This window comes from Ranitomeya variabilis, chromosome 2, assembly GCF_051348905.1.
Source record: "Ranitomeya variabilis isolate aRanVar5 chromosome 2, aRanVar5.hap1, whole genome shotgun sequence".
Taxonomy (NCBI): domain Eukaryota; kingdom Metazoa; phylum Chordata; class Amphibia; order Anura; family Dendrobatidae; genus Ranitomeya; species Ranitomeya variabilis.
The window spans coordinates 1,111,782,417-1,111,808,893 of record NC_135233.1 but is presented as its reverse complement, the minus strand read 5'-3'; the positions used below and the strand labels follow the sequence as shown (position 1 = coordinate 1,111,808,893).

Below are 26,477 nucleotides of genomic sequence, written 5' to 3'. Positions count from 1 at the left end.
GGCTCCTGTTCTTCAGGTCTTCCCTGTAAACTCAGAAAGCAGGGTGATCTGCCACTGAGAAATTAACCTCTTCTTTGCTGCAAATGTTTTGCTCCTCTACTATCTTTCTGCTCTGTTCCTGTTGTCCTCCTAATCTTCTAGTTCCAGTTCCCCTCCTCTTCCTCCAATTTCTGTTCTTCTGTTCTGGTCGCTGTCCTTATCCTCCATTGTTTTCCTCTTTGTGTTCTGTTCGCTATCCTTATCCTCCATTGTTTTCTGTTCTTGTCATGCTCTGGGCCCAGGTCTTCTTTCTCCATTCTAGGTCATGTTCTTCTCCCTCTGCTCTGGGTCATGTTCTTCTCTCCATGCTCTATATCCTGTTTTTCTTCTCCTGATTTGGTTCATGTTCTTTTCCCCCTATTTTGGGACATGTTCTTCTCCTTCTACTTTGAGTTCTATTCTTCTCCTTTTGCTCTGATTTCTGTTCTTGTCGTGCTCTGGGCCCAGGTCTTCTTTCTCCATTCTAGGTCATGTTCTTCTTCTCCTGCTCTGGTTATTGTTATTTGTCTCTTATTCTGGGTCCTGTTCTTCTCCTTCTATTTTGGGTCCTGTTCTTCTCTTTCTGTTTTGGTCCATTTTCTTCTCGCTCTGCTGTGGTTGTGTTTTTCTCTTCCTGCTTTGGGTCCTGTTTTTCTTTCCTACTCCAGTTCCTGTTCTTCTCCTCCTGCTCCTGTTCATATTCTTCTTCTTCTCCTGCTCTGGTTCCTATCCTTCCAACCTACTTCTTTCCCTGCTGTGATTGCTGTTCTTTCCCCCCTACTCTGGGACGTATACTTCTCCACTGATTTGGTTCCTCTTCTCCTCCTGCTTTGGTTCCCCTACTTCTCCTTCTTCTCTGCATCTTGTTTTTCTCTTCCTGCTCTTATTCCTGTACTTTTCTCCCTGCTCTGGGTCCAGTTCTTCTCCCGCTGCTTTGCTGCTGCTATTTTCCCCCTATTTCTGGCTCTGTTGGTCTCCCTCTGCTCTGGACCCTGTTCTTCTCCTCTTGTCCTGAGCCCTTTTCTTCTCCTTTTGCTCTTGGCCATGCTTTTCAACCCTGCTCGGGTTCTTGTTCTTTCCTTCCTGTTCTGCTCCCCGTTCTTCTCTTCCTGCTCTGGGTCCTGTCATTCTCCCTCTGCTCTGGGTCCTGTATTTCTCTTTGTACTTTGGGTCCTGTTCTTCTCCTGGTCTGTGTACTGTTCCCATCCTTTTTCTGCTCTGGGTCCTGTTCTTCTCTTCCTACTCTGGATTCTGTTTTTCTCTTCCTGGTTTGGGCCCTGTTTTTCTCCTGTTCTTTTCCTTCTTCTCTGGTTCATCTTCTTCTCCTGTTATGCACCCTATTCAAGTCTCTTTTCTCCTGCTCCGGTTCCTGTTCTTTTTCCCCTGCTCCAGTTCATATTCATCTCCACCTGCTTTGGCTCCTGTTCTTGTCTTCTGGGTCCTGTTCTTTTCTACCTACTCTTAACCCTTTTCCTCTCCTTCTGCTGTGTCTCCTGTTCTCCTTACTCTGCTCGTGGTCCTGTTCTTCTCTTCCTGCTTTGGGTGTTATTTTTCTCCACCTGCTCCAGTTCCTGTTCTTCTCTCCATAATCCAGTTCGTGTTCTTCTTCCCCTACTCCGGTTCCTTTTTTCTCCTGTCCTGGTTCCCGTCCTTCTCCCCTGCTCTGGTTCCTGTTCTTCTCTCCCTGAACTGGTTCCTATTCTCCTACTTCTCTGATTCCTGTTCTTCTCCTCCTGTTCTTGGTGCTCTTTTTCTCCTTTTGCTCTAGGTTCTGTTCTTCTCCTCCTGCTCAGCTCTCTATTCTTCTCCCCTACTCTGTGTCCTGTTCTTTCCTTCCTCCTTATGTTCCAGTTCTTCTACCCCTTCTCTTGCTCCAGTTCTACTCCTTTTGCTCCAATTCCTGTTCTTCTCCTCCTAATCCATTTCTTTATCACCTCCTCCTGCTCTGTGTCCTGTTCTTCTCTTCCAGCTCTGTATCATGTTTTTCTCTTCCTGAATTGGGTCCCTTTTTCTATCCCTGTTCGAGCCCATGTTCTTCTCCCCCTGTTCTGTTACCTGTTCTTCTACCCCTGCTCTGGCTCCTGTTGTTCTTCTCCTGCTCTGTTTCTTGTTTCTCTCTCCCGATCCTTGGTCCTGTTCTTTTCCTTCTGATTTGGCTGCTTTTCTTCTTCTGTTCAGGGTTTTATTCTTCTACCCTGTTCTGCTTACTGTTCCTTATCTCCTCTCCTGTTCCCTGTTCTTCTCTCCATTTTCAAGTTCTTTTTCTCCTGCTTCGTTCCTGCTCTTCTTCCCTTGCTCCAGTTCCTGTTTATCTCTTGCTTTGGGTCCTGTTCTTATCCTCTGGATCCTATTCGTTCCTACCTGCTCTGAATCTTGTTTTTCTCCCCTGCTCTGGTTCCTGTTCTTCTCCTCCTTTTATAGTCCCTTTCCTTCCCCTTCTGGTCTTGGTCCATTGCTTCTATACTGTTCTGGTTCCTGTTCTTTTCTGCTTCCTGTTCTTCTCCCCCTGCTCCAGTTCCTGTACTTCTCCTACTCTTGGTCCTTTTCTTCTCCCTCTGCTCTGATTACTGTTCTTTATCTCTGGGTCTGGTTCCTGTTATTTGCCCCTCTTGTAGATTGTGTTCTTCTCCTCCTATTCTGGTCCCTTTTCTTCTTCTTTTGCTCTGGGTTCTGTTATTTTACACTGCTTCATCTCCTTTTCTTTTCCTCCTATTCTGCTCCACCTTCTGTTAGTCTTGTTATTCTTCTTCTGCCCTTCGTCCTGAGTTTCCTCTCCTGCTCTGGGTCCAATTTTTTCCTCTCCTGCTCTGGGTCCTCTTTTTCGTCTGCTGATCTGGGTCCCTTTCCTTCTCCTTCTGGTCTGGGTCCAGTTCTTCTATACTGTTCTGGATCCTGTTTTCTTTCTGTTCCTCTCTCCGTTCTTATCCCCCAGCTACAGTTTCTGTACTTCTCCTGCTCTGCGTCCTTTTCTTCTCCCTCTGCTCTGGTTAATGTTTTTCATCTCCTGCTATGGTTCATGTTATTTCCCCTATTCTGGGTTGTGTTCGCCTCCTATTCTAGTTACTTTTCTTCAATTTTTACTCTGGGTCCTGTTCTACACTGCACTGGCTTCTTTTTTCCCTCCTGTTCAGTTCCCTGTTCTTCTCTACCTGCTCTTGGTCTTGTTATTCTCCCCCTTCTCTGGGTCTTGTTATTTTCTTACTCTCTGATCTGATATTCATCTCCTGCTCTGGGCCCCATTTTTCTTCTCCTGCTCTGGTTCCTATGTTTCCTCTCATGCTCTGAGTCCTGATTTTCCTCTCCTGCTCTGGGTCGTGTTTTCCCTCTGCTGCTCTACGTTCTGTGTTTTCTCTCCTGCTCAGGGTCCTGCTTTTCTCCTCCTGTTCTGAGGCCCATTATTCCTTTCCTGCTCTGGTTCCTGTTTTTCCACTGCTGATCTGGGTCCTGTATATTCTTTCCTCCTCTGGGTACTAATTTTCCTCCTGCTCTGGGTCCTGTTTTTTGTCTCTTGCTGTGGGTCTTGTCTTTTCTCTACTGCTCAGGGTCCTGTTTGTGGGTCCTGTTTTTTCCTCTCCTGCTCTGGGTCTTGTCTTTTCTCTCCTGCTATGGGTCCTGTTTGCCCCTCCTGCTCTGCGTCCTGTTTTTTGCCTCCTGCTCTAGGTCCCGTTTCCCCCTCTTGCTCTGGGCCCTGTTTTCGCCTCTGGCTGTCGGTCCTGCTTTTTCCCTTCTGCTCTGCGTCCTGTTTTTCCTATCCTGCTTTTGTTCATGTCTTTTCTCTCTTGCTCTGGGTTCTGGTTTCCTGTCCTGCTCTGTGTCTTGTTTTTTTCTCTTCTGCTCTGGGTCCTGTTTTTTGCCTCCTGCTCTAGGTCCCGTTTTCCCCTCCTGTTCTGGGCCCTGTTTTCGCCTCCTGCTGTGGGTCCTGTTTTGTTCTCCAGCTGTGGGTCCTGTTATGACCCCAATGGCGAGGGTCTCAGAGGAACGTGGAAGTCTGCAGAATACAAAAATCCAGCTCATAGGGCAGTGGTAACTGGGTTGACCATATATCTACTCCTAACGCCAACACTAGAAGTAGCCGGGGATCATTCCTACGTTGATTCTAGATGACACGCGCCAGCCGGAAAATCTAGCTACCCCTAGTAGAGGAAAACAAAGACCTTTCTTGCCTCCAGAGAAGGGGACCCCAAAGCTGGATAGAAGCCCCCCACAAATAATGACGGTGAGGTAAGAGGAAATGACAAACACAGAAATGAACCAGGTTTAGCACAGAGAGGCCCGCTTACTGATAGCAGAATAAAGAAAGGTAACTTATATGGTCAACAAAAACCCTATCAAAATCCACACTGGAAATTCAAGAACCCCCGAACCGTCTAACGGTCCGGGGGGAGAACACCAGCCCCCTAGAGCTTCCAGAAAAGGTCAGGATACAGATTAGGAACAAGCTGGACAAAAATACAAAACCCAAACAAAAAGCAAAAAGCAAAAGGCAGACTTAGCTGATATAACTGGAACCAGGATCAGTAGACAAGAGCACAGCAGACTAGCTCTGATAACTACGTTGCCAGGCATTGAACTGAAGGTCCAGGGAGCTTATATAGCAACACCCCTAACTAACGACCCAGGTGCGGATAAAAGGAATGACAGAAAAACCAGAGTCAAAAAACTAGTAACCACTAGAGGGAGCAAAAAGCAAATTCACAACAGTACCCCCCCCTTAGTGAGGGGTCACCGAACCCTCACCACGACCACCAGGGCGATCAGGATGAGCGGCATGAAAGGCACGAACCAAATCGGCCGCATGAACATCAGAGGCGACCACCCAGGAGTTATCCTCCTGACCATAGCCCTTCCACTTGACCAGGTACTGAAGCCTCCGCCTGGAGATGCGAGAATCCAAGATCTTCTCCACCACGTACTCCAACTCGCCCTCAACCAACACCGGAGCAGGAGGCTCAGCAGAAGGAACTACAGGCACAATGTACCGCCGCAACAAGGACCTATGAAATACATTGTGAATAGCAAACGACACAGGAAGATCCAGACGGAAAGATACAGGATTAAGGATTTCCAATATCTTGTAAGGCCCAATAAAACGAGGTTTAAATTTGGGAGAGGAGACCTTCATAGGAACAAAGCGGGAAGAAAGCCATACCAAATCCCCAACGCGTAGTCGGGGACCCACACCGCGGCGGCGGTTGGCAAAGCGCTGAGCCTTCTCCTGTGACAACTTCAAGTTGTCCACCACATGATTCCAGATCTGCTGCAACCTATCCACCACAGAATCCACCCCAGGACAGTCAGAAGGCTCCACATGACCCGAAGAAAAGCGAGGATGGAAACCAGAGTTGCAGAAAAAAGGCGAAACCAAGGTGGCGGAACTAGCCCGATTATTAAGGGCAAACTCAGCCAACGGCAAGAATGTCACCCAATCGTCCTGATCAGCAGAGACAAAACACCTCAAATAAGCCTCCAAAGTCTGATTGGTTCGCTCCGTCTGTCCATTAGTCTGAGGATGGAAAGCAGACGAAAACGACAAATCAATGCCCATCCTACTACAAAAGGATCGCCAGAACCTGGAAACGAACTGGGATCCTCTGTCTGACACAATATTCTCAGGGATGCCGTGCAAGCGAACCACGTTCTGGAAAAACACAGGAACCAGATCGGAAGAGGAAGGCAGCTTAGGCAAAGGAACCAAATGGACCATCTTGGAGAAGCGATCACATATCACCCAGATAACGGACATGCCCCGAGATAGCGGAAGATCAGAAATGAAATCCATGGAGATATGTGTCCAAGGTCTCTTCGGGACAGGCAAGGGCAAGAGCAAACCGCTGGCACGAGAACAGCAAGGCTTAGCTCGAGCACAAGTCCCACAGGACTGCACAAATGACCGCACATCCCTAGACAAGGAAGGCCACCAAAAGGACCTGGCCACCAGATCTCTGGTGCCAAAAATTCCCGGGTGACCTGCCAACACCGAGGAATGAACCTCGGAAATGACTCTGCTGGTCCACTTATCCGGGACAAACAGTCTGTCAGGTGGACAAGACTCAGGCCTATCAGCCTGAAATCTCTGCAACACACGTCGCAGATCCGGAGAAATAGCTGACAAGATAACTCCATCTTTAAGAATACCAACAGGATCAGCGACTCCAGGAGCATCAGGCACAAAGCTCCTAGAAAGAGCATCGGCCTTCACATTCTTTGAACCTGGTAAATACGAGACAACAAAATCAAAGCGGGAGAAAAACAATGACCAGCGGGCCTGTCTCGGATTAAGGCGTTTAGCAGACTCGAGATACATCAGATTTTTGTGATCAGTCAAGACCACCACACGATGCTTAGCACCCTCGAGCCAATGACGCCACTCCTCAAATGCCCATTTCATGGCCAACAACTCCCGATTGCCCACATCATAATTTCGCTCGGCAGGCGAAAACTTCCTAGAGAAAAAGGCACAAGGTTTCATAACAGAGCAACCAGGGCCTCTCTGCGACAAAACGGCCCCTGCCCCAATCTCCGAAGCATCCACCTCAACCTGAAAGGGAAGTGAGATGTCAGGCTGGCACAAAACAGGCGCCGAAGTAAACCGGCGTTTCAACTCCTGGAAAGCCTCCACGGCAGCAGGAGCCCAGTTAGCTACATCGGAGCCCTTCTTGGTCATATCCGTCAAAGGTTTCACAATGCTAGAAAAATTAGCGATAAAACGACGGTAGAAGTTAGCGAAGCCCAAGAACTTCTGAAGACTCTTAACTGACGAGGGCTGAGTCCAATCAAGAATAGCTCGGACCTTGACTGGGTCCATCTCCACAGCAGAAGGGGAAAAAATGAACCCCAGAAAGGGAACCTTCTGTACACCAAAGAGACACTTTGAGCCCTTGACAAACAAAGAATTTTCACGCAAAATTTTAAAGACCAACCTGACCTGCTCCACATGCGAATCCCAATTATCAGAAAAAAACAAAATATCATCCAGATAAACAATCAAAAATTTATCCAGATACTTCCGGAAAATGTCATGCATAAAGGACTGAAAAACTGAAGGCGCATTGGAGAGCCCAAAAGGCATCACCAAGTACTCAAAATGACCTTCGGGCGTATTGAATGCGGTTTTCCATTCATCACCTTGCTTAATGCGCACAAGGTTGTACGCACCACGAAGGTCTATCTTGGTGAACCACTTGGCACCCTTAATCCGGGCAAACAAGTCAGACAACAGCGGTAAAGGATACTGAAATTTGACAGTGATCTTATTTAAAAGCCGATAATCAATACAAGGTCTCAAAGATCCGTCCTTTTTTGCCACAAAAAAGAATCCCGCACCAAGAGGGGAAGAAGACGGACGAATATGTCCTTTCTCCAGAGACTCCTTGATATATGAACGCATAGCGGTATGTTCAGGTACCGACAGATTAAACAGTCTTCCCTTAGGAAATTTACTGCCCGGGATCAAATCTATAGCACAGTCACAGTCCCTATGAGGAGGCAGTGCACTGGACTCAGACTCACTGAAGACATCCTGATAATCAGACAAATACTCCGGAACTTCCGAAGGCGTAGAAGAAGCAATAGACACAGGCAGGGAATCCTCATGAATACCACGACAGCCCCAACTTGAGACTGACATAGCCTTCCAGTCCAGGACTGGATTATGGGTCTGTAACCATGGCAGCCCTAAAACAACCAAATCATGCATTTTATGTAAAACCAGGAAACGTATCACCTCGCGGTGTTCAGGAGTCATGCACATGGTAACCTGTGTCCAATACTGCGGTTTATTTGCTGCCAATGGTGTAGCATCAATACCCCTAAGAGGAATAGGATTTTCTAATGGTTCAAGAGTAAATCCACAGCGCTTAGCAAATGAGAGATCCATGAGACTCAGGGCAGCACCTGAATCTACAAACGCCATGACAGGATAAGATGACAGTGAGCAAATCAAAGTTACAGACAGAATAAATTTAGGTTGCAAATTACCAACGGTGACAGGACTAACAACCTTAGCTATACGTTTAGAGCATGCTGAGATAACATGTGTAGAATCACCACAGTAGTAGCACAAGCCATTCCGGCGTCTATGAATTTTCCGCTCATTTCTAGTCAGGATTCTATCACATTGCATTAAATCAGGTGTCTGTTCAGACAACACCATGAGGGAATTTGCGGTTTTTCTATCACATTGCACCGAATTAGGTGTCTGTTCAGACAACACCATGAGGGAATTTGCGGTTTTGCGCTCCCGCAACCGCCGGTCAATTTGAATAGCCAGTGCCATAGTATCATTCAGACCTGTGGGAATGGGAAAACCCACCATAACATTCTTAATGGCTTCAGAAAGGCCATTTCTAAAATTAGCGGCCAGTGCACACTCGTTCCAATGTGTCAGCACGGACCATTTCCGAAATTTTTGGCAATACACTTCAGCCTCGTCCTGCCCCTGAGACATAGCCAGCAAGGCCTTTTCTGCCTGAAACTCAAGATTGGGTTCCTCATAAAGTAAACCGAGCGCCAGAAAAAACGCATCAAGATCAGCCAATGCCGGATCTCCTGGCGCCAGCGAAAAAGCCCAATCCTGAGGGTCGCCCCGTAAGAACGAAATAACAATTTTTACTTGCTGAGCAGAATCTCCTGATGAACAGGGTCTCAGGGACAAAAACAATTTACAATTATTCACGAAATTCCTAAACTTAAACCTGTCTCCGGAAAACAGTTCAGGAATCGGTATTTTAGGTTCTGACCTAGGATTTCTGATAACATAGTCTTGTATGCCCTGCACACGAGTAGCCAGCTGGTCCACACTTGTAATCAAGGTCTGGACATTCATGTCTGCAGCAAGCATAGCCACTCTGAGGTAAAGGGGAAGAAGAAGAAAAAAAAAAACTCAGAATCTTCTTTCTTATAATCCCTCTTCTGCAATGCATTAAACATTTAATATCGGCCTGGCAAACTGTTATGACCCCAATGGCGAGGATCTCAGAGGAACGTGGAAGTCTGCAGAATACAAAAATCCAGCTCATAGGGCAGTGGTAACTGGGTTGACCATATATCTACTCCTAACGCCAACACTAGAAGTAGCCGGGGATCATTCCTACGTTGATTCTAGATGACACGCGCCAGCCGGAGAATCTAGCTACCCCTAGTAGAGGAAAACAAAGACCTTTCTTGCCTCCAGAGAAGGGGACCCCAAAGCTGGATAGAAGCCCCCCACAAATAATGACGGTGAGGTAAGAGGAAATGACAAACACAGAAATGAACCAGGTTTAGCACAGAGAGGCCCGCTTACTGATAGCAGAATAAAGAAAGGTAACTTATATGGTCAACAAAAACCCTATCAAAATCCACACTGGAAATTCAAGAACCCCCGAACCGTCTAACGGTCCGGGGGGAGAACACCAGCCCCTAGAGCTTCCAGCAAAGGTCAGGATATAGATTAGGAACAAGCTGGACAAAAATACAAAACCAAAACAAATAGCAAAAAGCAAAAGGCAGACTTAGCTGATATAACTGGAACCAGGATCAGTAGACAAGAGCACAGCAGACTAGCTCTGATAACTACGTTGCCAGGCATTGAACTGAAGGTCCAGGGAGCTTATATAGCAACACCCCTAACTAACGACCCAGGTGCGGATAAAAGGAATGACAGAAAAACCAGAGTCAAAAAACTAGTAACCACTAGAGGGAGCAAAAAGCAAATTCACAACAGGGTCCTGTTTTCCCCTCCTGCTCTTTGTCCTGTTTTTCTCTTCTGCTCTGGGTCCTGTTTTCCTTTCCTGCTGTGGGTCCTGTTTTCTCTCTCCTGCTCTGGCTCCTGTTTTCCTCTCTTGCTCTGGGTCCTGTTTTCTTCTCCTTCTCTGTGTCCTGTTTTCTATCTCCTGCTCTGGCTCCTGTTTTCCTCTCCTGCTCTGTATTCTGTTTTTCCTCTCCTGCTCTGAGTCCTATTTTTCCTCCTATTTTCATATCCTGCTGTGGGGCCTGTTTTCCTCCCCTGCTGTGGGTCCTATATTCCTCTCCTGCTGTGGTCCTGTTTTTCCTCTCCTGCTGTTTCCTATTTTCCTCTCCTGCTCTTGAGTCCTGTTTTCCTCTCCTGCTCTGGGTCCTGTTTTCCTCTCCTGTATTGGGTCTTGTTTGTCTCTCCTGCTGTGGGTCCTGTTTTCCTCTCCATCTGTGGGCTCTGCTTTTGCTCTCCTGCTGTGGGTCCTGTTTTTCTTCTCATGCTCTGGTTCCTGTTTTCCTCTCCTGCTGTGGGTCCTGTTTTCCTCTCCTGCTGTAGGTGCTGTTTTTCTCTCCTGCTCTTGGTCCTGTTTTTCTCCTCCACTGCTGTGGGGCCTGTTTTTCCTCTCCTGCTCTGGGTCTTATTTCCTCTCCTGCTCTGTGTTATGTTTTTTCTCTCTTGCTCTGTGTCCTGTCTCTTCTCTCCTGCTCTGGGTCCTGTTTTCCTCTCCTGCTCTGGGTCCTGTTTTCCTCTCCTGCTCTGGGTCCTGTTTTCCTCTCCTGCTCTGGGTCCTGTTTTCCTCTCCTGCTCTGGGTCCTGTTTTCCTCTCCTGCTCTGGATCCTGTTTTCCTCTCCTACTCTGGGTCCTGTCTTTTCTCTCCTGCTCTGGATCCTGTTTTCCTCTCCTGCTCTGGGTCCTGTTTTCCTCTCCTGCTGTGGGTCCTGTTTTCCTCTCCTGCTCTGGATCCTGTTTTCCTCTCCTGCTCTGGATCCTGTTTTCCTCTCCTGCTCTGGGTCCTGTTTTCCTCTCCTGCTGTGGGTCCTGTCTTTTCTCTCCTGCTCTGGGTCCTGTTTTCCTCTCCTGCTGTGGGTCCTGTTTTCCTCTCCTGCTGTAGGTGCTGTTTTTCTCTCCAGCTCTTGGTCCTGTTTTTCTCCTCCACTGCTGTGGGGCCTGTTTTTCCTCTCCTGCTCTGGGTCTTATTTCCTCTCCTGCTCTGTGTTATGTTTTTTCTCTCTTGCTCTGTGTCCTGTCTCTTCTCTCCTGCTCTGGGTCCTGTTTTCCTCTCCTGCTCTGGGTCCTGTTTTCCTCTCCTGCTCTGGGTCCTGTTTTCCTCTCCTGCTCTGGGTCCTGTTTTCCTCTCCTGCTCTGGGTCCTGTTTTCCTCTCCTGCTCTGGATCCTGTTTTCCTCTCCTACTCTGGGTCCTGTCTTTTCTCTCCTGCTCTGGATCCTGTTTTCCTCTCCTGCTCTGGGTCCTGTTTTCCTCTCCTGCTGTGGGTCCTGTTTTCCTCTCCTGCTCTGGATCCTGTTTTCCTCTCCTGCTCTGGGTCCTGTTTTCCTCTCCTGCTGTGGGTCCTGTCTTTTCTCTCCTGCTCTGGGTCCTGTTTTCCTCTCCTGCTGTGGGTCCTGTTTTCCTCTCCTGCTGTAGGTGCTGTTTTTCTCTCCTGCTCTTGGTCCTGTTTTTCTCCTCCACTGCTGTGGGGCCTGTTTTTCCTCTCCTGCTCTGGGTCTTATTTCCTCTCCTGCTCTGCGTTATGTTTTTTCTCTCTTGCTCTGTGTCCTGTCTCTTCTCTCCTGCTCTGGGTCCTGTTTTCCTCTCCTGCTCTGGGTCCTGTTTTCCTCTCCTGCTCTGGGTCCTGTTTTCCTCTCCTGCTGTGGGTCCTGTTTTCCTCTCCTGCTCTGGATCCTGTTTTCCTCTCCTGCTCTCGGTCCCGTCTTTTCTCTCCTGCTCTGGATCCTGTTTTCCTCTCCTGCTGTGGGTCCTGTTTTCCTCTCCTGCTGTGGGTCCTGTTTTCCTCTCCTGCTCTGGATCCTGTTTTCCTCTCCTGCTCTGGATCCTGTTTTCCTCTCCTGCTCTGGGTCCTGTTTTCGTCTCCTGCTGTGGGTCCTGTCTTTTCTCTCCTGCTCTGGATCCTGGTTTCCTCTCCTGCTCTGGGTCCTGTCTTTTCTCTCCTGCTCTGGATCCTGTTTTCCTCTCCTGCTCTGGGTCCTGTTTTCCTCTCCTGCTGTGGGTCCTGTTTTCCTCTCCTGCTCCGGATCCTGTTTTCCTCTCCTGCTCTGGATCCTGTTTTCCTCTCCTGCTCTGGGTCCTGGTTTCCTCTCCTGCTCTGGATCCTGTTTTTCTCTTCTGCTCTGGACCCTGTTTTCCTCTTCTGCTGTGGGTCCTGTCTTTTCTCTCCTGCTCTGGGCCCTGTTTTCCTCTCCTGCTCTGGGTCCTGTTTTCGTCTTCTGTGGGCCCTGTTTTCATCTCCGTCTCTGGGTCCTATTTTCCTCTCCTGCTGTGGGTCCTGTCTTTTCTCTCCTGCTCTGGGTCCTGTTTTCCTCTCCTGCTGTGGGTCCTGTTTTCCTCTCCTGCTGTAGGTGCTGTTTTTCTCTCCTGCTCTTGGTCCTGTTTTTCTCCTCCACTGCTGTGGGGCCTGTTTTTCCTCTCCTGCTCTGGGTCTTATTTCCTCTCCTGCTCTGCGTTATGTTTTTTCTCTCTTGCTCTGTGTCCTGTCTCTTCTCTCCTGCTCTGGGTCCTGTTTTCCTCTCCTGCTCTGGGTCCTGTTTTCCTCTCCTGCTCTGGGTCCTGTTTTCCTCTCCTGCTGTGGGTCCTGTTTTCCTCTCCTGCTCTGGATCCTGTTTTCCTCTCCTGCTCTCGGTCCCGTCTTTTCTCTCCTGCTCTGGATCCTGTTTTCCTCTCCTGCTGTGGGTCCTGTTTTCCTCTCCTGCTGTGGGTCCTGTTTTCCTCTCCTGCTCTGGATCCTGTTTTCCTCTCCTGCTCTGGATCCTGTTTTCCTCTCCTGCTCTGGGTCCTGTTTTCGTCTCCTGCTGTGGGTCCTGTCTTTTCTCTCCTGCTCTGGATCCTGGTTTCCTCTCCTGCTCTGGGTCCTGTCTTTTCTCTCCTGCTCTGGATCCTGTTTTCCTCTCCTGCTCTGGGTCCTGTTTTCCTCTCCTGCTGTGGGTCCTGTTTTCCTCTCCTGCTCCGGATCCTGTTTTCCTCTCCTGCTCTGGATCCTGTTTTCCTCTCCTGCTCTGGGTCCTGGTTTCCTCTCCTGCTCTGGATCCTGTTTTTCTCTTCTGCTCTGGACCCTGTTTTCCTCTTCTGCTGTGGGTCCTGTCTTTTCTCTCCTGCTCTGGGCCCTGTTTTCCTCTCCTGCTCTGGGTCCTGTTTTCGTCTTCTGTGGGCCCTGTTTTCATCTCCGTCTCTGGGTCCTATTTTCCTCTCCTGCTGTGGGTCCTGTTTTCCTCCCCTGCTCTGGATCCTGTTTTCCTCTTCTGCGCTGGGTCCTGTTTTCCTCTCCTGCTCTGGGTCCTGTCTTTTCTCTCCTGCTCTAGATCCTGTTTTCCTCTCCTGCTCTAGATCCTGTTTTCCTCTCCTGCCCTGGGTCCTGTTTTCCTCTCCTGCTGTGGGTCCTGTTTTCCTCTCCTGCTGTGGGTCCTGTCTTTTCTCTCCTGCTCTGGGTCCTGTTTTCCTCTCCTGCTCTTGGTCCTGTTTTCCTCTCCTGCTGTAGATCCTGTTTTCCTCTCCTGCTCTGGATCCTGTTTTCCTCTCCTGCTCTGGATCCTGTTTTTCTCTTCTGCTCTGGATCCTGTTTTTCTCTCCTGCTCTGGGTCCTGTTTTCGTCTCCTGCTCTGGGTCCTGTTTTCGTCTCCTGCTGTGGGTCCTGTCTTTTCTCTCCTGCTCTGGGTCCTGTTTTCCTCTCCTGCTCTGGGTCCTGGTTTCCTCTTCTGCTCTGGATCCTGTTTTCCTCTTCTGCTGTGGGTCCCGTCTTTTCTCTCCTGCTCTGGATCCTGTTTTTCTCTCCTGCTGTGGGTCCTGTCTTTTCTCTCCTGCTCTGGGTCCTGTTTTCCTCTCTTGCTCTGGGTCCTGTTTTCCTCTTCTGCTGTGGTCCCTGTTTTCATCTCCGTCTCTGGGTCCTATTTTCCTCTCCTGCTGTGGGTCCTGTTTTCCTCTCCTGCTCTGGATCCTGTTTTCCTCTCCTGCTCTGGGTCCTGTCTTTTCTCTCCTGCTCTGGGTCCTGTTTTCCTCTCCTGCTCTGGGTCCTGTTTTCCTCTCTTGTTCTGGGTCCTGTTTTCCTCTCCTGCTCTGGGTCCTGTTTTCCTCTCCTGCTCTGGGTCCTGTTTTCCTCTCTTGTTCTGGGTCCTGTTTTCCTCTCCTGCTCTGGGTCCTGTTTTCCTCTCTTGTTCTGGGTCCTGTTTTTCTCTTCTGCTCTGGGTCCTGTTTTCCTCTCCTGTTCTGGGTCCTGTTTTTCTCTACTGCTCTGGGTCCTGTTTCCTCTCCTGCTCTGGGTCCTGTTTTCCTCTCTTGTTCTGGGTCCTGTTTTTCTCTTCTGCTCTGGGTCCTGTTTTCCTCTCCTGCTCTGGGTCCTGTCTTTTCTCTCCTGCTCTGGGTCCTGTTTTCCTCTCCTGCTCTGGGTCCTGTTTTCCTCTCCTGCTCTGGATCCTGTTTTCCTCTCTTGTTCTGGGTCCTGTTTTTCTCTTCTGCTCTGGGTCCTGTTTTCCTCTCCTGCTCTGGGTCCTGTTTTCCTCTCTTGTTCTGGGTCCTGTTTTCCTCTCCTGCTCTGGGTCCTGTTTTCCTCTCTTGTTCTGGGTCCTGTTTTTCTCTTCTGCTCTGGGTCCTGTTTTCCTCTCCTGTTCTGGGTCCTGTTTTTCTCTACTGCTCTGGGTCCTGTTTCCTCTCCTGCTCTGGGTCCTGTTTTCCTCTCTTGTTCTGGGTCCTGTTTTCCTCTCCTGCTCTGGGTCCTGTTTTCCTCTCTTGTTCTGGGTCCTGTTTTCCTCTCCTGCTCTGGGTCCTGTTTTCCTCTCTTGTTCTGGGTCCTGTTTTTCTCTTCTGCTCTGGGTCCTGTTTTCCTCTCCTGCTCTGGGTCCTGTTTTCCTCTCTTGTTCTGGGTCCTGTTTTTCTCTCCTGCTCTGGGTCCTGTTTTCCTCTCTTGTTCTGGGTCCTGTTTTTCTCTTCTGCTCTGGGTCCTGTTTTCATCTCCGTCTCTGGGTCCTATTTTCTTCACCTGCTGTGGGTCCTGTTCTCCTCTCTTTCTCTGGGTCCTGTTTTTTTCCCTCCTTTGCGGGTTTTTGTTTCCTACTTCTGTTTTGTTTCTTTTCTTTTTCTCCTTGGTGATTGCGGCTGTACTAAGGTGACGCAGTCTCTGCATAAGACATGTTAGGTTGCACCCTAGTCGAATGGATGATTGAACGCTGCTAATTTCCACATTGCAGTTCGCCATCATTTATGTAATCTTTTTTCCTATCTCAGATATCGCAGCTACATGAGACCCCGTTACAAAATTGCCTACAAGACTGTGTCGGACATGGAATGGAAATGCTGTCATGGATACTCAGGAGACGACTGTAATGAGGGACCAGCAAATGGAGCTCAGGTCACAACCACTAGACCCAGGCCAAGGCCTGTAAGACCCAACATTTCTGGATCCAATGGAGGCGGTCATCTTAGTGGTTCTGGAGGTGAGGGTGAATCTATTGTGCCAACCCAAATGTCGTTGTACTACTAATTACAAGTGTGACAAAGACCAAGTTATGATCAGGAAATAAAAACAGATGGCGCCCACTAACGACCAAAGTAAGAAAACATAATGACACCAAAGCGGTCTGACCTCCAACAATGGAGAAAATGGTCTCCTTCAATGAAAATGTTACATCTTATTCCTATGTATATAATATTCCCATTTTTCATATATGTACACATATAATACTGCTATGTACTGTACACACATAATACTTCTATATACTGTACACACATATAATACTGCTATATACAGTACACACATTTAATACTGCTATACACTGCACACATATAAAACTGTTATATACTGTACACAAATAATACTGCTATACGCTGTACACACATATAATACTGCTATATACTGTACACACATATAATACTGCTATACACTGTGCACACATAATAGTGCTATACACTATACAGACATATAATACAACTATATACTGTACACACATATAATACTGCTATACACTATAAGGACATATAATACATCTATATACTGTACACACATACTGTATAATACTGCTATATACTGTACACATATGTAATACTGCTATATACTGTACACACATGTAATACTGCTATATACTGTACACACATATAATACTGCTATACACTGTGCACACATCTAATACACTGTACACACATATAATACTGCTATACACTATACAGACATATAATACATCTATATACTGTACACACATAAAACTGCTATATACTGTACACACATATAATACTGCTATATACTGTACACACATATAATACTGCTATATACTGTACACACATATAATACTGCTATACACTGTGCACACATATAATACTGCTATATACTGTACACACATATAATACTGCTATATACTGTACACACATATAACACAGCTATACACTATACAGACATATAATACAGCTATATACTGTACACACATATAATACTGCTATATACTGTACACACATATAACACAGCTATACACTATACAGACATATAATACAGCTATATGTTGTACACACATATAATACTGCTATATACTGTACACATGTAACACAGCTATACACTATACAGACATATAATACAGCTATATACTGTACACACATAATACTGCTATATACTGTACACACATATAACACAGCTATACACTATACAGACATATAATACAGCTATATACTGTACACACATAATACTGCTATATACTGTACACACATATAATACTGCTATACACTGTGCACACATATAATACTGCTATACAATGTGCAGACATATAATACACTGTACACACATATAATACTGCTATACACTATACAGACATATAATATATCTATATACTGTACACACATATAATACTGCTATATACTGTACACACATATAATACTGCTAAACACTGTGCACACATAAAACTGCTATATACTGTACACAAATAATACTGCTATACGCTGTACACACATAATACTGCTATATACTGTACACACATATAACACTTCTATATACTGTACACACATATAATACTGCTATATACTGTACACACATGTAATAACGCTAAACACTGTGCACACATAAAACTGCTATATACTGTACACAAATAATACTGCTATACGCTGTACACACATAATACTGCTATATACTGTACACACATATAACACAGCTATATACTGTACACACATATAACACAGCTATACACTGTGCACAAATATAATATTGCTCTACACTGTACACACATATAATATATCTATACTGTACACACATATAATATATCTATATACTGTACGCACATATAATACTGCTATACCCGGTACACACATATAATACTGCTATATACTGTACACACATATAATATATCTATATACTGTACGCACATATAATACTGCTATACCCTGTGCACACATATAAAACTGTTATATACTGTACGCACATATAATACAGCTATACCCTGTACACACATATAATACTGCTATATACTGTACACACATATATCTATATACTGTGCGCACATATAATACTACTATACCCTGTGCACACATATAAAACTGTTATATACTGTACACACATATAATACTGCTATATGCTGTATACAGTTTACACACATTTAATACTTCTATATACTGTACACACATATAATACTGCTATACGCTGTGCACACATATAATACTGCTATATACTGTACATACATACATTATTGATGAACTAATGGCATGCAATTATATGCATCGTTCACAGTCTTCCTGCAGTACTTGCTAGATGTGGATTAAAAGCGAGGTGTGAACGCAGCCTTCCTACAGCTGTGAATAAACCCTCATAATAACACACAGACACGAGAACTACGCATATATGCGCAATATATACATTATATGCACACTAATACACACAGGTGCTTCTCAGAAAATTAGAATATCATCAAAAAAGTGAATTTTATTTCAGTTCAATACAAAAAGTGAACCTTATATATTCTATAGTCATTACACACAGAGTGATCTGTTTCACGTGTTTATTTCTCTTAATGTTGATGATTATGGCTTACAGCCAATGAAAACCCAGAAGCCATTATCTTAGTAAATTAGAATAATTAACAATGAAGACCTGTAAAGGCTCCTAAGCGTTTATAAAGGTCCCTTAGTCTGTTTCAGGAGATCCACAATCATGGGGAAGACTGCTGACCTGACAGATGTCCAGAAGGCGTCACTGACACACTCCACAAGGAAAATACATTTAGCATTTCATTTGGAAATCAAGGTCCCAGAGTCTGGAGGAAGAGTGGAGAGGCCACAATCCAAGCTGCTGGAGGTCTAGTGTGAAGTCTCCACAGTCAGTGATGGTTTGGGGAGCCATGTCATCTGCTGGTGTAGGTCCACTGGGTTTTATCAAGACCAAAGTCAGCGCAACCGTCTACCAGGACATTTTAGAGCCCTTCATGCTTCTGCAGCGCCCCCACTGTCGCAGGGCCGAGGGGTACCCGGTACCGGGCCTCTGAGTCTCTGTTCTGGGGTTGTCACGGTGGCTAGACCCGGCCCGTGACCCTGCTGAGGGGCGCCCAAATAATAGGTTTAGATGGTGGTGGTGGTGCGGTGCAGTAAATAACGAGGACACCAGGTTGCAGTCTCTTTACCTCTTTACTGAAGGCTTCAGGGTCCTCAATCCGGAATACGGTTAACTGGGCTGCGCAAGCCCGGTCGGTCCGATGGCACCTCCAGAGTTCCCTTTGCAGGTGGAAATCTGTGCCTACCTGCTAGCGCTTGTGTGTTGTAGTCCTTCCCTGCTGAGCACCACGGGATAGTCCTCACAACTGTTGTGTCTGTTTCTCGTGTTCCCTCACAACTCGATTCTGATGTTCTTCCACGTCCCCCAGATCTTATGGTTAGGACGCACCCGTATGACGGGGAGGCTCGGAGCTATTCCGGGACTCTAGCGTCGCCCCACTCCTGTTGTTACCCCCCTGTGTCTTCCTAGGTCAATTGGGTGAGACAGCCCGCCTCTAACTGACTGTCCTGCCGTAGGTTTGAAGTTTGGCTTGGAGCTCTATACTTCCTCGGCGTTCCGGCCACCGGTATTGCGCCTCAATAGGATGTTGCCTCGTCTTACAGCACGACTCCTACTGGTATTCTCCGATTTGCGTTGATCTCGTTTCTCACTCAGCACAATATACCTCGCTTCTTATCCTTTCTTGGGGTACCGCCGCTATATCGTGCAGGCGCGGTCCCGTAACGTTCTCTCTGTTCGCTAGGCCTCTGTCAGGATCCCACCCCTGACAGGGACCCCTCTGAATCTTCCCCCTACAACACCCTCTGCCACAAGGTGTTGCCTGGTTCCAACCCAGTCAGCTTTCTCTCCTAACTTCCTGCCTAACCCCCAGTTTTACCAGATTGTGAGGAGTGGCCTAATGAATAGAACCCTTAGCTCCCCCTGGAGGCCAGACTGTGAAATGTATTGGTATCTGTGATACCTGGTCAGGTGAACTCCTTCAGTGCCATCAGACGTACCATAGCCCCCCTTAGCGGCGGAGCCACAGTACTGCAACGACCAGGACTCTGGGGTGCTGCACTTCCCTCTGCCGACAAGCTTTTTGGAGATGGAAATGTCATTCTCCAGCAGCACTTGGCCCCTGTCCACACTGCCAAAAGTACCAATACCTGGTGTAAAAACAACAGTATCACTGGGTTTGATTGGCAGCAAACTCGCCTGACGTTAATCCCATAGAGAATCTATAGAGTATTGTCAAGAGGAAGATGAGACACCAGACCCAACAATGCAGACGAGCTGAAGGCTGCTATCAAAGCAACCTGGGCCTCCATAACCCCTCAGCAGCACCACAGGCTGATCGCCTCCATGCCACGCCGCATTGATGCAGTAACTGATGGAAAAGGAGCCACGACCAGGTATTGAGCGCATTTACTGAACATACATTTCAGTAGGACAACATTTCGGATTTTACAATCATTTTACAAGCTGGTGTTATAAAGTATTCTAATTTACTGAGATAATGACTTTTGGGTTTTCATTGGCTGTAAGCTATAATCATCAACATTAACAGAAATAAACACGTGAAATAGATCACTCTGTGTGTAATGACTATAGAATATAGGAGATTCACTTTTTGTATTGAAAAACTGAAATAACTTCACTTTTTTATGATATTCTAATTTTGCGAGAAGCCCCTGTACATTATCAATCTCTCATACATACAGTATGCTGAAGCAGCTGGGCCATCACATCTCTCTCCCATCCTCAGGTCTAGAAGTCATAAAGAACATGCAGACCATAGCACAGGAGAGGACTGTAACCTGACCCTTGTCTTGTCCTGACTTCTGCAGAACCTGTGATCCGCCCCTCATTTTCTGTATGGTCTGCCTCTGGTGATTAGAGGAGGAGATGACTGTAACCTGACCTTTGTCTTGTCCTGACCTCTGCCGAACCTGTGATCCCCCTTTCATTTCCTATATGGGCTGCCTCTAGTGATTAGAGGAGGACACTTGTCTTGTCCTGACTTTGGCAGAAGCTGTGATCCCCCCCTCTAATTTCCTGTATGGCCTGCCTCTGGTGATTAGAGGAGGAGAGGACTGTAATCTGACCCTTGCCTTGTCCTGACCTCTGCCGAAGCTGTGATCCCCCCCTCTAATTTCCTGTATGGCCTGCCTCTGGTGATTAGAGGAGGAGAGGACTGTAATCTGACCCTTGCCTTGTCCTGACCTCTGCCGAAGCTGTGATCCCCCCCTCTAATTTCCTGTATGGCCTGCCTCTGGTGATTAGAGGAAGAGAGGACTGTAATCTGACCCTTGCCTTGTCCTGACCTCTGCAGAACCTGTGAGCCACCCCTTTCATTTCCTGTATGGTCTGCCTCTGGTGATTAGAGGAGGAGAGGACTGTAATCTGACCCTTGTTTTGTCCTGACTTCTGCAGAACCTGTGATCCGCCCCTCATTTTCTGTATGGTCTGGCTCTGGTGATTAGAGGAGGAGATGACTGTAACCTGACCTTTGTCTTGTCCTGACCTCTGCCGAACCTGTGATCCCCCTTTCATTTCCTATATGGGCTGCCTCTAGTGATTAGAGGAGGACACTTGTCTTGTCCTGACTTTGGCAGAAGCTGTGATCCCCCCCTCTAATTTCCTGTATGGCCTGCCTCTGGTGATTAGAGGAGGAGAGGACTGTAATCTGACCCTTGCCTTGTCCTGACCTCTGCCGAAGCTGTGATCCCCCCCTCTAATTTCCTGTATGGCCTGCCTCTGGTGATTAGAGGAGGAGAGGACTGTAATCTGACCCTTGCCTTGTCCTGACCTCTGCCGAAGCTGTGATCCCCCCCTCTAATTTCCTGTATGGCCTGCCTCTGGTGATTAGAGGAGGAGAGGACTGTAATCTGACCCTTGCCTTGTCCTGACCTCTGCCGAAGCTGTGATCCCCCCCTCTAATTTCCTGTATGGCCTGCCTCTGGTGATTAGAGGAGGAGAGGACTGTAATCTGACCCTTGCCTTGTCCTGACCTCTGCCGAAGCTGTGATCCCCCCCTCTAATTTCCTGTATGGCCTGCCTCTGGTGATTAGAGGAAGAGAGGACTGTAATCTGACCCTTGCCTTGTCCTGACCTCTGCAGAACCTGTGAGCCACCCCTTTCATTTCCTGTATGGTCTGCCTCTGGTGATTAGAGGAAGAGAGGACTGTAATCTGACCCTTGTCTTGTCCTGACCTCTGCAGAAGCTGTGATCCCCCCTCTAATTTCCTGTATGGCCTGCCTCTGGTGATTAGAGGAGGAGAGGACTGATCCCTTTTCCTCCTCCTCGTCCTGACCTCTGCTTGTGCTCTGAACTTGTGTCCTCCGCTCTTCTCCCAGTTGGCTCTAATTATTATTTCTGTAGCGCCCCCTACAGTCGGCAATACTTTACATCAGAGGGGATTTGTATGGACAATACGGACATTACAGAATAATACACAGGTTGCCAGATACAGGAGTGAGGGTCCCGATCACAAGAGCTTACAATCTATGAGGAAATAGGGGAGACACAAATGTGCGTGGTACAGAGGGCTTGTATTGTACGGACGGCCATCAGTGTAATAAATGGGATCTGCACATAACACTGCGTGATCCAGTCACCACCAGTGTGTGCCCAGTACAGACACAGAGGGCTACTGAGTGCATGGAGGGTGAATTCAGATGATTCGGGGGTTCTGGTTTGGAAAAAAATGTTTGAAGGGCAAAACTGGAATAGTTACATAAGTGGTGAGGAGGAGGGTCAGTCTAAAGAAATGCATTTTAGGGCACGCTTAAAACTGAGGGTTTTGGTGTGAAATTGAATTGTCTCAAGTAATGTTTTCCAGAGAATTGGCGCAGCACAAGAGAAGTTTTGGAGGCGAGAGTGGGAGGTTATGGAAGATGTTAGTCTTAGGTCATTAGCAGAACGGAGAGCACGATAAGGGTGGTAGACTGAGACAAGGGCAGAGATGTAGGGCAGTACAGAACAGTGGACAGGAAGGGTAGGGTGGTAGAGTGAGACAAGGGCAGAGATGTAGGGCAGTACAGAACAGTGGACAGGAAGGGTAGGGTGGTAGACTGAGACGAGGGCGGAGATGTAGGGCGGTGCAGAATCGTGGAGAGGACGGGTGGGGTGGTAGACTGAGACAAGGGCGGAGATGTAGGGCGGAATCCATCGATGTCTTCGATAAAAGACCAAAAAATAATAAACCACCATATTCTTCATCTGTCCAACGATAAGATAATCCATTTGCTCCTTGACAAGTCTAACTCTGCTACATCTAGATGCCATGCTGATGGGAGCTTTCGGCCTGCCATCCAGCAGAGACAGTGAGCTGCGCATCAGTGTCTCACAGTGACTTTCATCTCACTGACCTCACCGCTAGTGGAGTGAGAAATCTTTTCTTTACAATGTAACTATGGGGTTAGTAATGGGGCATCTTCTAGATGCTTCTCCATTACTAACCCCTTAGCTTGATGTTAACTGCCAATACAAAGCTGAGATCAACCTCAATACTATTACCCCACTTGTCACCAGAGCAAATGGATGCGCCATTTCTGGGAGGGCTAAAGTTGGTAGCCTGGAAGGGGGGCAATATCCCTGGCCCCTTCTCAGGCTATTAATATCAACCCACAGCTGTCGGTTTAGCCTTTGCTGGTTTGAATTTTTAGGAGGACACTACATCATTTTTTTCTGGGGTCCCCCTCTGAATCAAGTGAATTATGGCAAGTACTGCCCATACAGTGGGGTTGGGGGCCCAGATCTGCACAGAGGCCCCCCGGGATATTCCCCTATTCCCCTATGGGCCAGTCCGAGCCTGTACACAGCTGTTTCTGAATACAACTCCCATCACATCAGATCACCGAGGCCACCTTCTGCTTAATAACAGAAGCAGCTGTGGATCCAGGTGGGCCCCTCCATATGACGGGCGATGACCCCCTCTACCTACCCAGTTGCTACACCACTGAGTTGACTGTTACCTGATCATCTTCCCTCATTTTCTGTACAGACTGGCTCTAGTGATTAGAGGAGGAGAAGACTGTGACCTGTGTCCTCTTGTCCTCATCTCTGCACACTGCCTCTTGTAATGAGGAGACATTGAAACCTGAGCCCTCTTGTCCTGAGCTTTGCAGACTCTGAAGCTGTGAACTTCCCCGGATCCCTTGTCTCCTGGGTCTTCATCTCCTCCATGAATTAGATGTTGGGGTCCTCATGTCAGACCTGAGTCCTCTCTTGTCCTGACCTCTGCAGATTCAGAAGCTGTGATCTTCCCCAGATCCCTTGTCTCCTGGGTCTTCATGTCCTCCATGTATTAGATGTTGGGGTCCTCATGTCATGTCTGAGGCCTTCAGATCTCATTTCCAGTGTAAGTCAGTAATTAGTTGCTGTCTCTGAGACTATTGTGACACTAGATGCCATGGTTGTTTTTGTATTGCGACTTCAGTCCCTCTGGCCATTTGGTGAATGAACACACTACCCCATGACGGTAGAGAGATGGGATCTCTGAGCTGCTCCTTAGCTGTCTCCTGTTGAGCTGTTTCTTCCTCCGCTGTCTCCCTCTGTGTAGACTTTCTCCTCAGGGTTCTCATCATTGCATGTGTTCTTATCTTTGTTTTCCTCTAGGATCTGCAGTTCCTTACAGTTCACTCTTTCTCACTCTTTGTAGTTTCTCTCTGGGTTCTGTCTTCTCTTCAAGCTACCAGTCCTCCTAATATGCATTCATCAGAAATCTCTACCAATATGAGGTAATACCAGAAATAAAAGTGCTTAAGCTGCTGTGCATTTTTGAATACTCACTGATTGTCTGTCCTGTTGTTTCTGTCAGGTCAAGGAGACTCTGAAAAAGTGAAGCAACTGGAAGACAAGGTGCAACGTCTGACCAAGGATCTGCAGAGCTTGCAGTCTACATTGCAGGGGATGAATGAGAAATTCCTGTCTGAGATTCGTTTGACTGTGGAAAATGTGTTGAATGGGAAGCAACCAGCAGATTCTGCCTCCAGCCAGCCTGACATGTCGGAAAAGCTAAATGACATTCAGACCCTCCTGACCAATCTGGACAAGAAAGTGAAAGACCACGATCAAGAGCTCGGAAACTTGAACCCCCACCAGCCTCCTGACAGTTCTGGCATCACTACCGGCCTGAGAGGAGACATCCTAAAAGAGGTGGAACAAATGATGCAGCAGTCATGTTCCAACTGCCTCTCAGGGTTGGAGAGCTTCCGTAATAAACACACTGAGGACCAGGACCGTATACGAGGGCTAGAGAAACTTATTAACTCTGTGGACCTGAGAAACAGAGAAGCCGTGCAGAACATCCAGTCACATGTGGTGGAGATGACAAAACGGCTCCCAAAGGATTGCTGTATGGAAGTTGTTGATCTGCGCAGAAGAGTAGGTGATGCAGAAAGGAGAGCAGACACCTTGTCTGGATCTGTGGTTGCCCTGACCATCCGTCTAGACAACGAACTAGGGGACGGTAATAATGAGATCAGCCAGGGGGGCACTAACCTGAATAGTCGCCTATCCGACATTGAGGGGCGAATGAACATCACGAGAAGGACCTTGGAGGAACATTATTACAACTACAGAGACGAGCTGAAAAATTATTTCCAGGATGAAATCGATAAGTTCAGAGATGATTTCAAGAACCGCATTCAAGGCAATGACTACAAAATCAACATTCTGCTCACTGAGCTGGGCAACAGTTCTGGATTCCGAGATCAGATGGAGCAGAAGATGCTGGATTTCTCCCACGATTTTAACTTCTTGAAAGATCGTGTAGGAAAGAATGAAGATCGCATTAGAGAAGTTGGTGAAGATGTGAAGATTCTGAGCAGCAAGGTGACCAGCTCTGTCCACCAGTGCAGGGACCAGTGCAGCAAGCAGAGTTCAGATGTGACTGAAGCCGTCTCAGACTTGGAGAATCGGGTGAAGCAGAACACAGACCAGATTGAGATTATCCATTCCGATATCATCGATCTGAGAGAATCGGGCATAAAGATGCAAGGGACTCTCAATGACTTGGAAGATGAACTCAGTAATGTTAAGACATTTGTGAATGCTAACGGAGACTCCTCTACAAAGTTATTCAATGACCTCAAAGATGCCCAAGATAGATTCACGACCACCATCCTGGATGATCTGGACAGATTTGATGTAAACATTGCTCAATATCAGAACGACACTAATGGAAAGATGCTTGACATGGAGAATGATATTGCCTCTCTTAAAAAAATGATACAGTTTGACTACAGGAGCTGTGGGCAGGTGTGCTCCAATCTGCAGGAGGAAGTGGGCAAGTTAAAGGAGCAGGTGGCAGAGTGCACCGCCACGTGTCAGGCAATGCACAAGAAAGCCGAGGAGGGCCTCAGCGGCTCCAGTAAACCTCTTGATGGCTTTACTGTCTTTGGAGGAAGCTCTAGTGGAGAACTGAAGCATTTACAGGGAGAACTTTCTAACATCATTGTGACCTTCACATCCTTAAATGACAGTGTTAAAGATCTGCAAGAAAGCGTGGAGAAACATGAGACAGACATCCATGACCTGGGGACAACCAAGCACAAGCTCATTTCAGAGATTAATAAACTTCAGGAGGAGGTGACCGAGCACATCAAAGACAACAATGAAAAGTTCCACCTCTTCCAAAAAGAAATCAATAGTTTTACCAGCATGGTGTTAGAGGAGAGCCAAGAGTGCCGTCGTTCCTCTGGAGGACTGGAGGAGCGTGTCAGTAAGCTGGAGAATGTCTGTCTTAAACTTGATACAGTCTCAAGTAGCTTAAGTAAGATAAAGGAAACCCTAAATATGCACGTGTCCGGCCTGTGGAACTGTGTACATGAGATGAACAGCACCCTGAGGACTCACAGCGCCTGGTTTGATAAACTTCACAATAAGCAGCTCAATGGCATCAATGGCAGATTGAACACTCTGAACAGCTCCATGCTGATCCTCTCCTCTGAGTTCCAGAACTTCACCGTCCAGGACTTTATAGGTAAGACACCGGAGTTACATAGTTAATACGGTTGGAAAAAAACACAAAAAGCAAATGTCCATAACTTAACCGAGGGATGGAAAATGACAAA

The 26,477-nt window shown here is 47.1% G+C and overlaps 1 protein-coding gene across 2 annotated transcripts in view; it reads left to right on the top strand.

Moving 5' to 3' along the window:
• The window catches only part of EMILIN1 (elastin microfibril interfacer 1), a 139,399-nt gene that overhangs the window by 75,858 nt on the left and 37,064 nt on the right, over window positions 1–26,477 (top strand). For both annotated transcript variants that reach the window (XM_077292009.1, XM_077292007.1), the window contains exons 3-4: window positions 15,182–15,390; window positions 24,221–26,386. In XM_077292009.1, coding sequence (XP_077148124.1) covers window positions 15,182–15,390; window positions 24,221–26,386 — 2,375 coding nt within the window. The remainder of the gene's footprint in view (window positions 1–15,181; window positions 15,391–24,220; window positions 26,387–26,477) is intronic.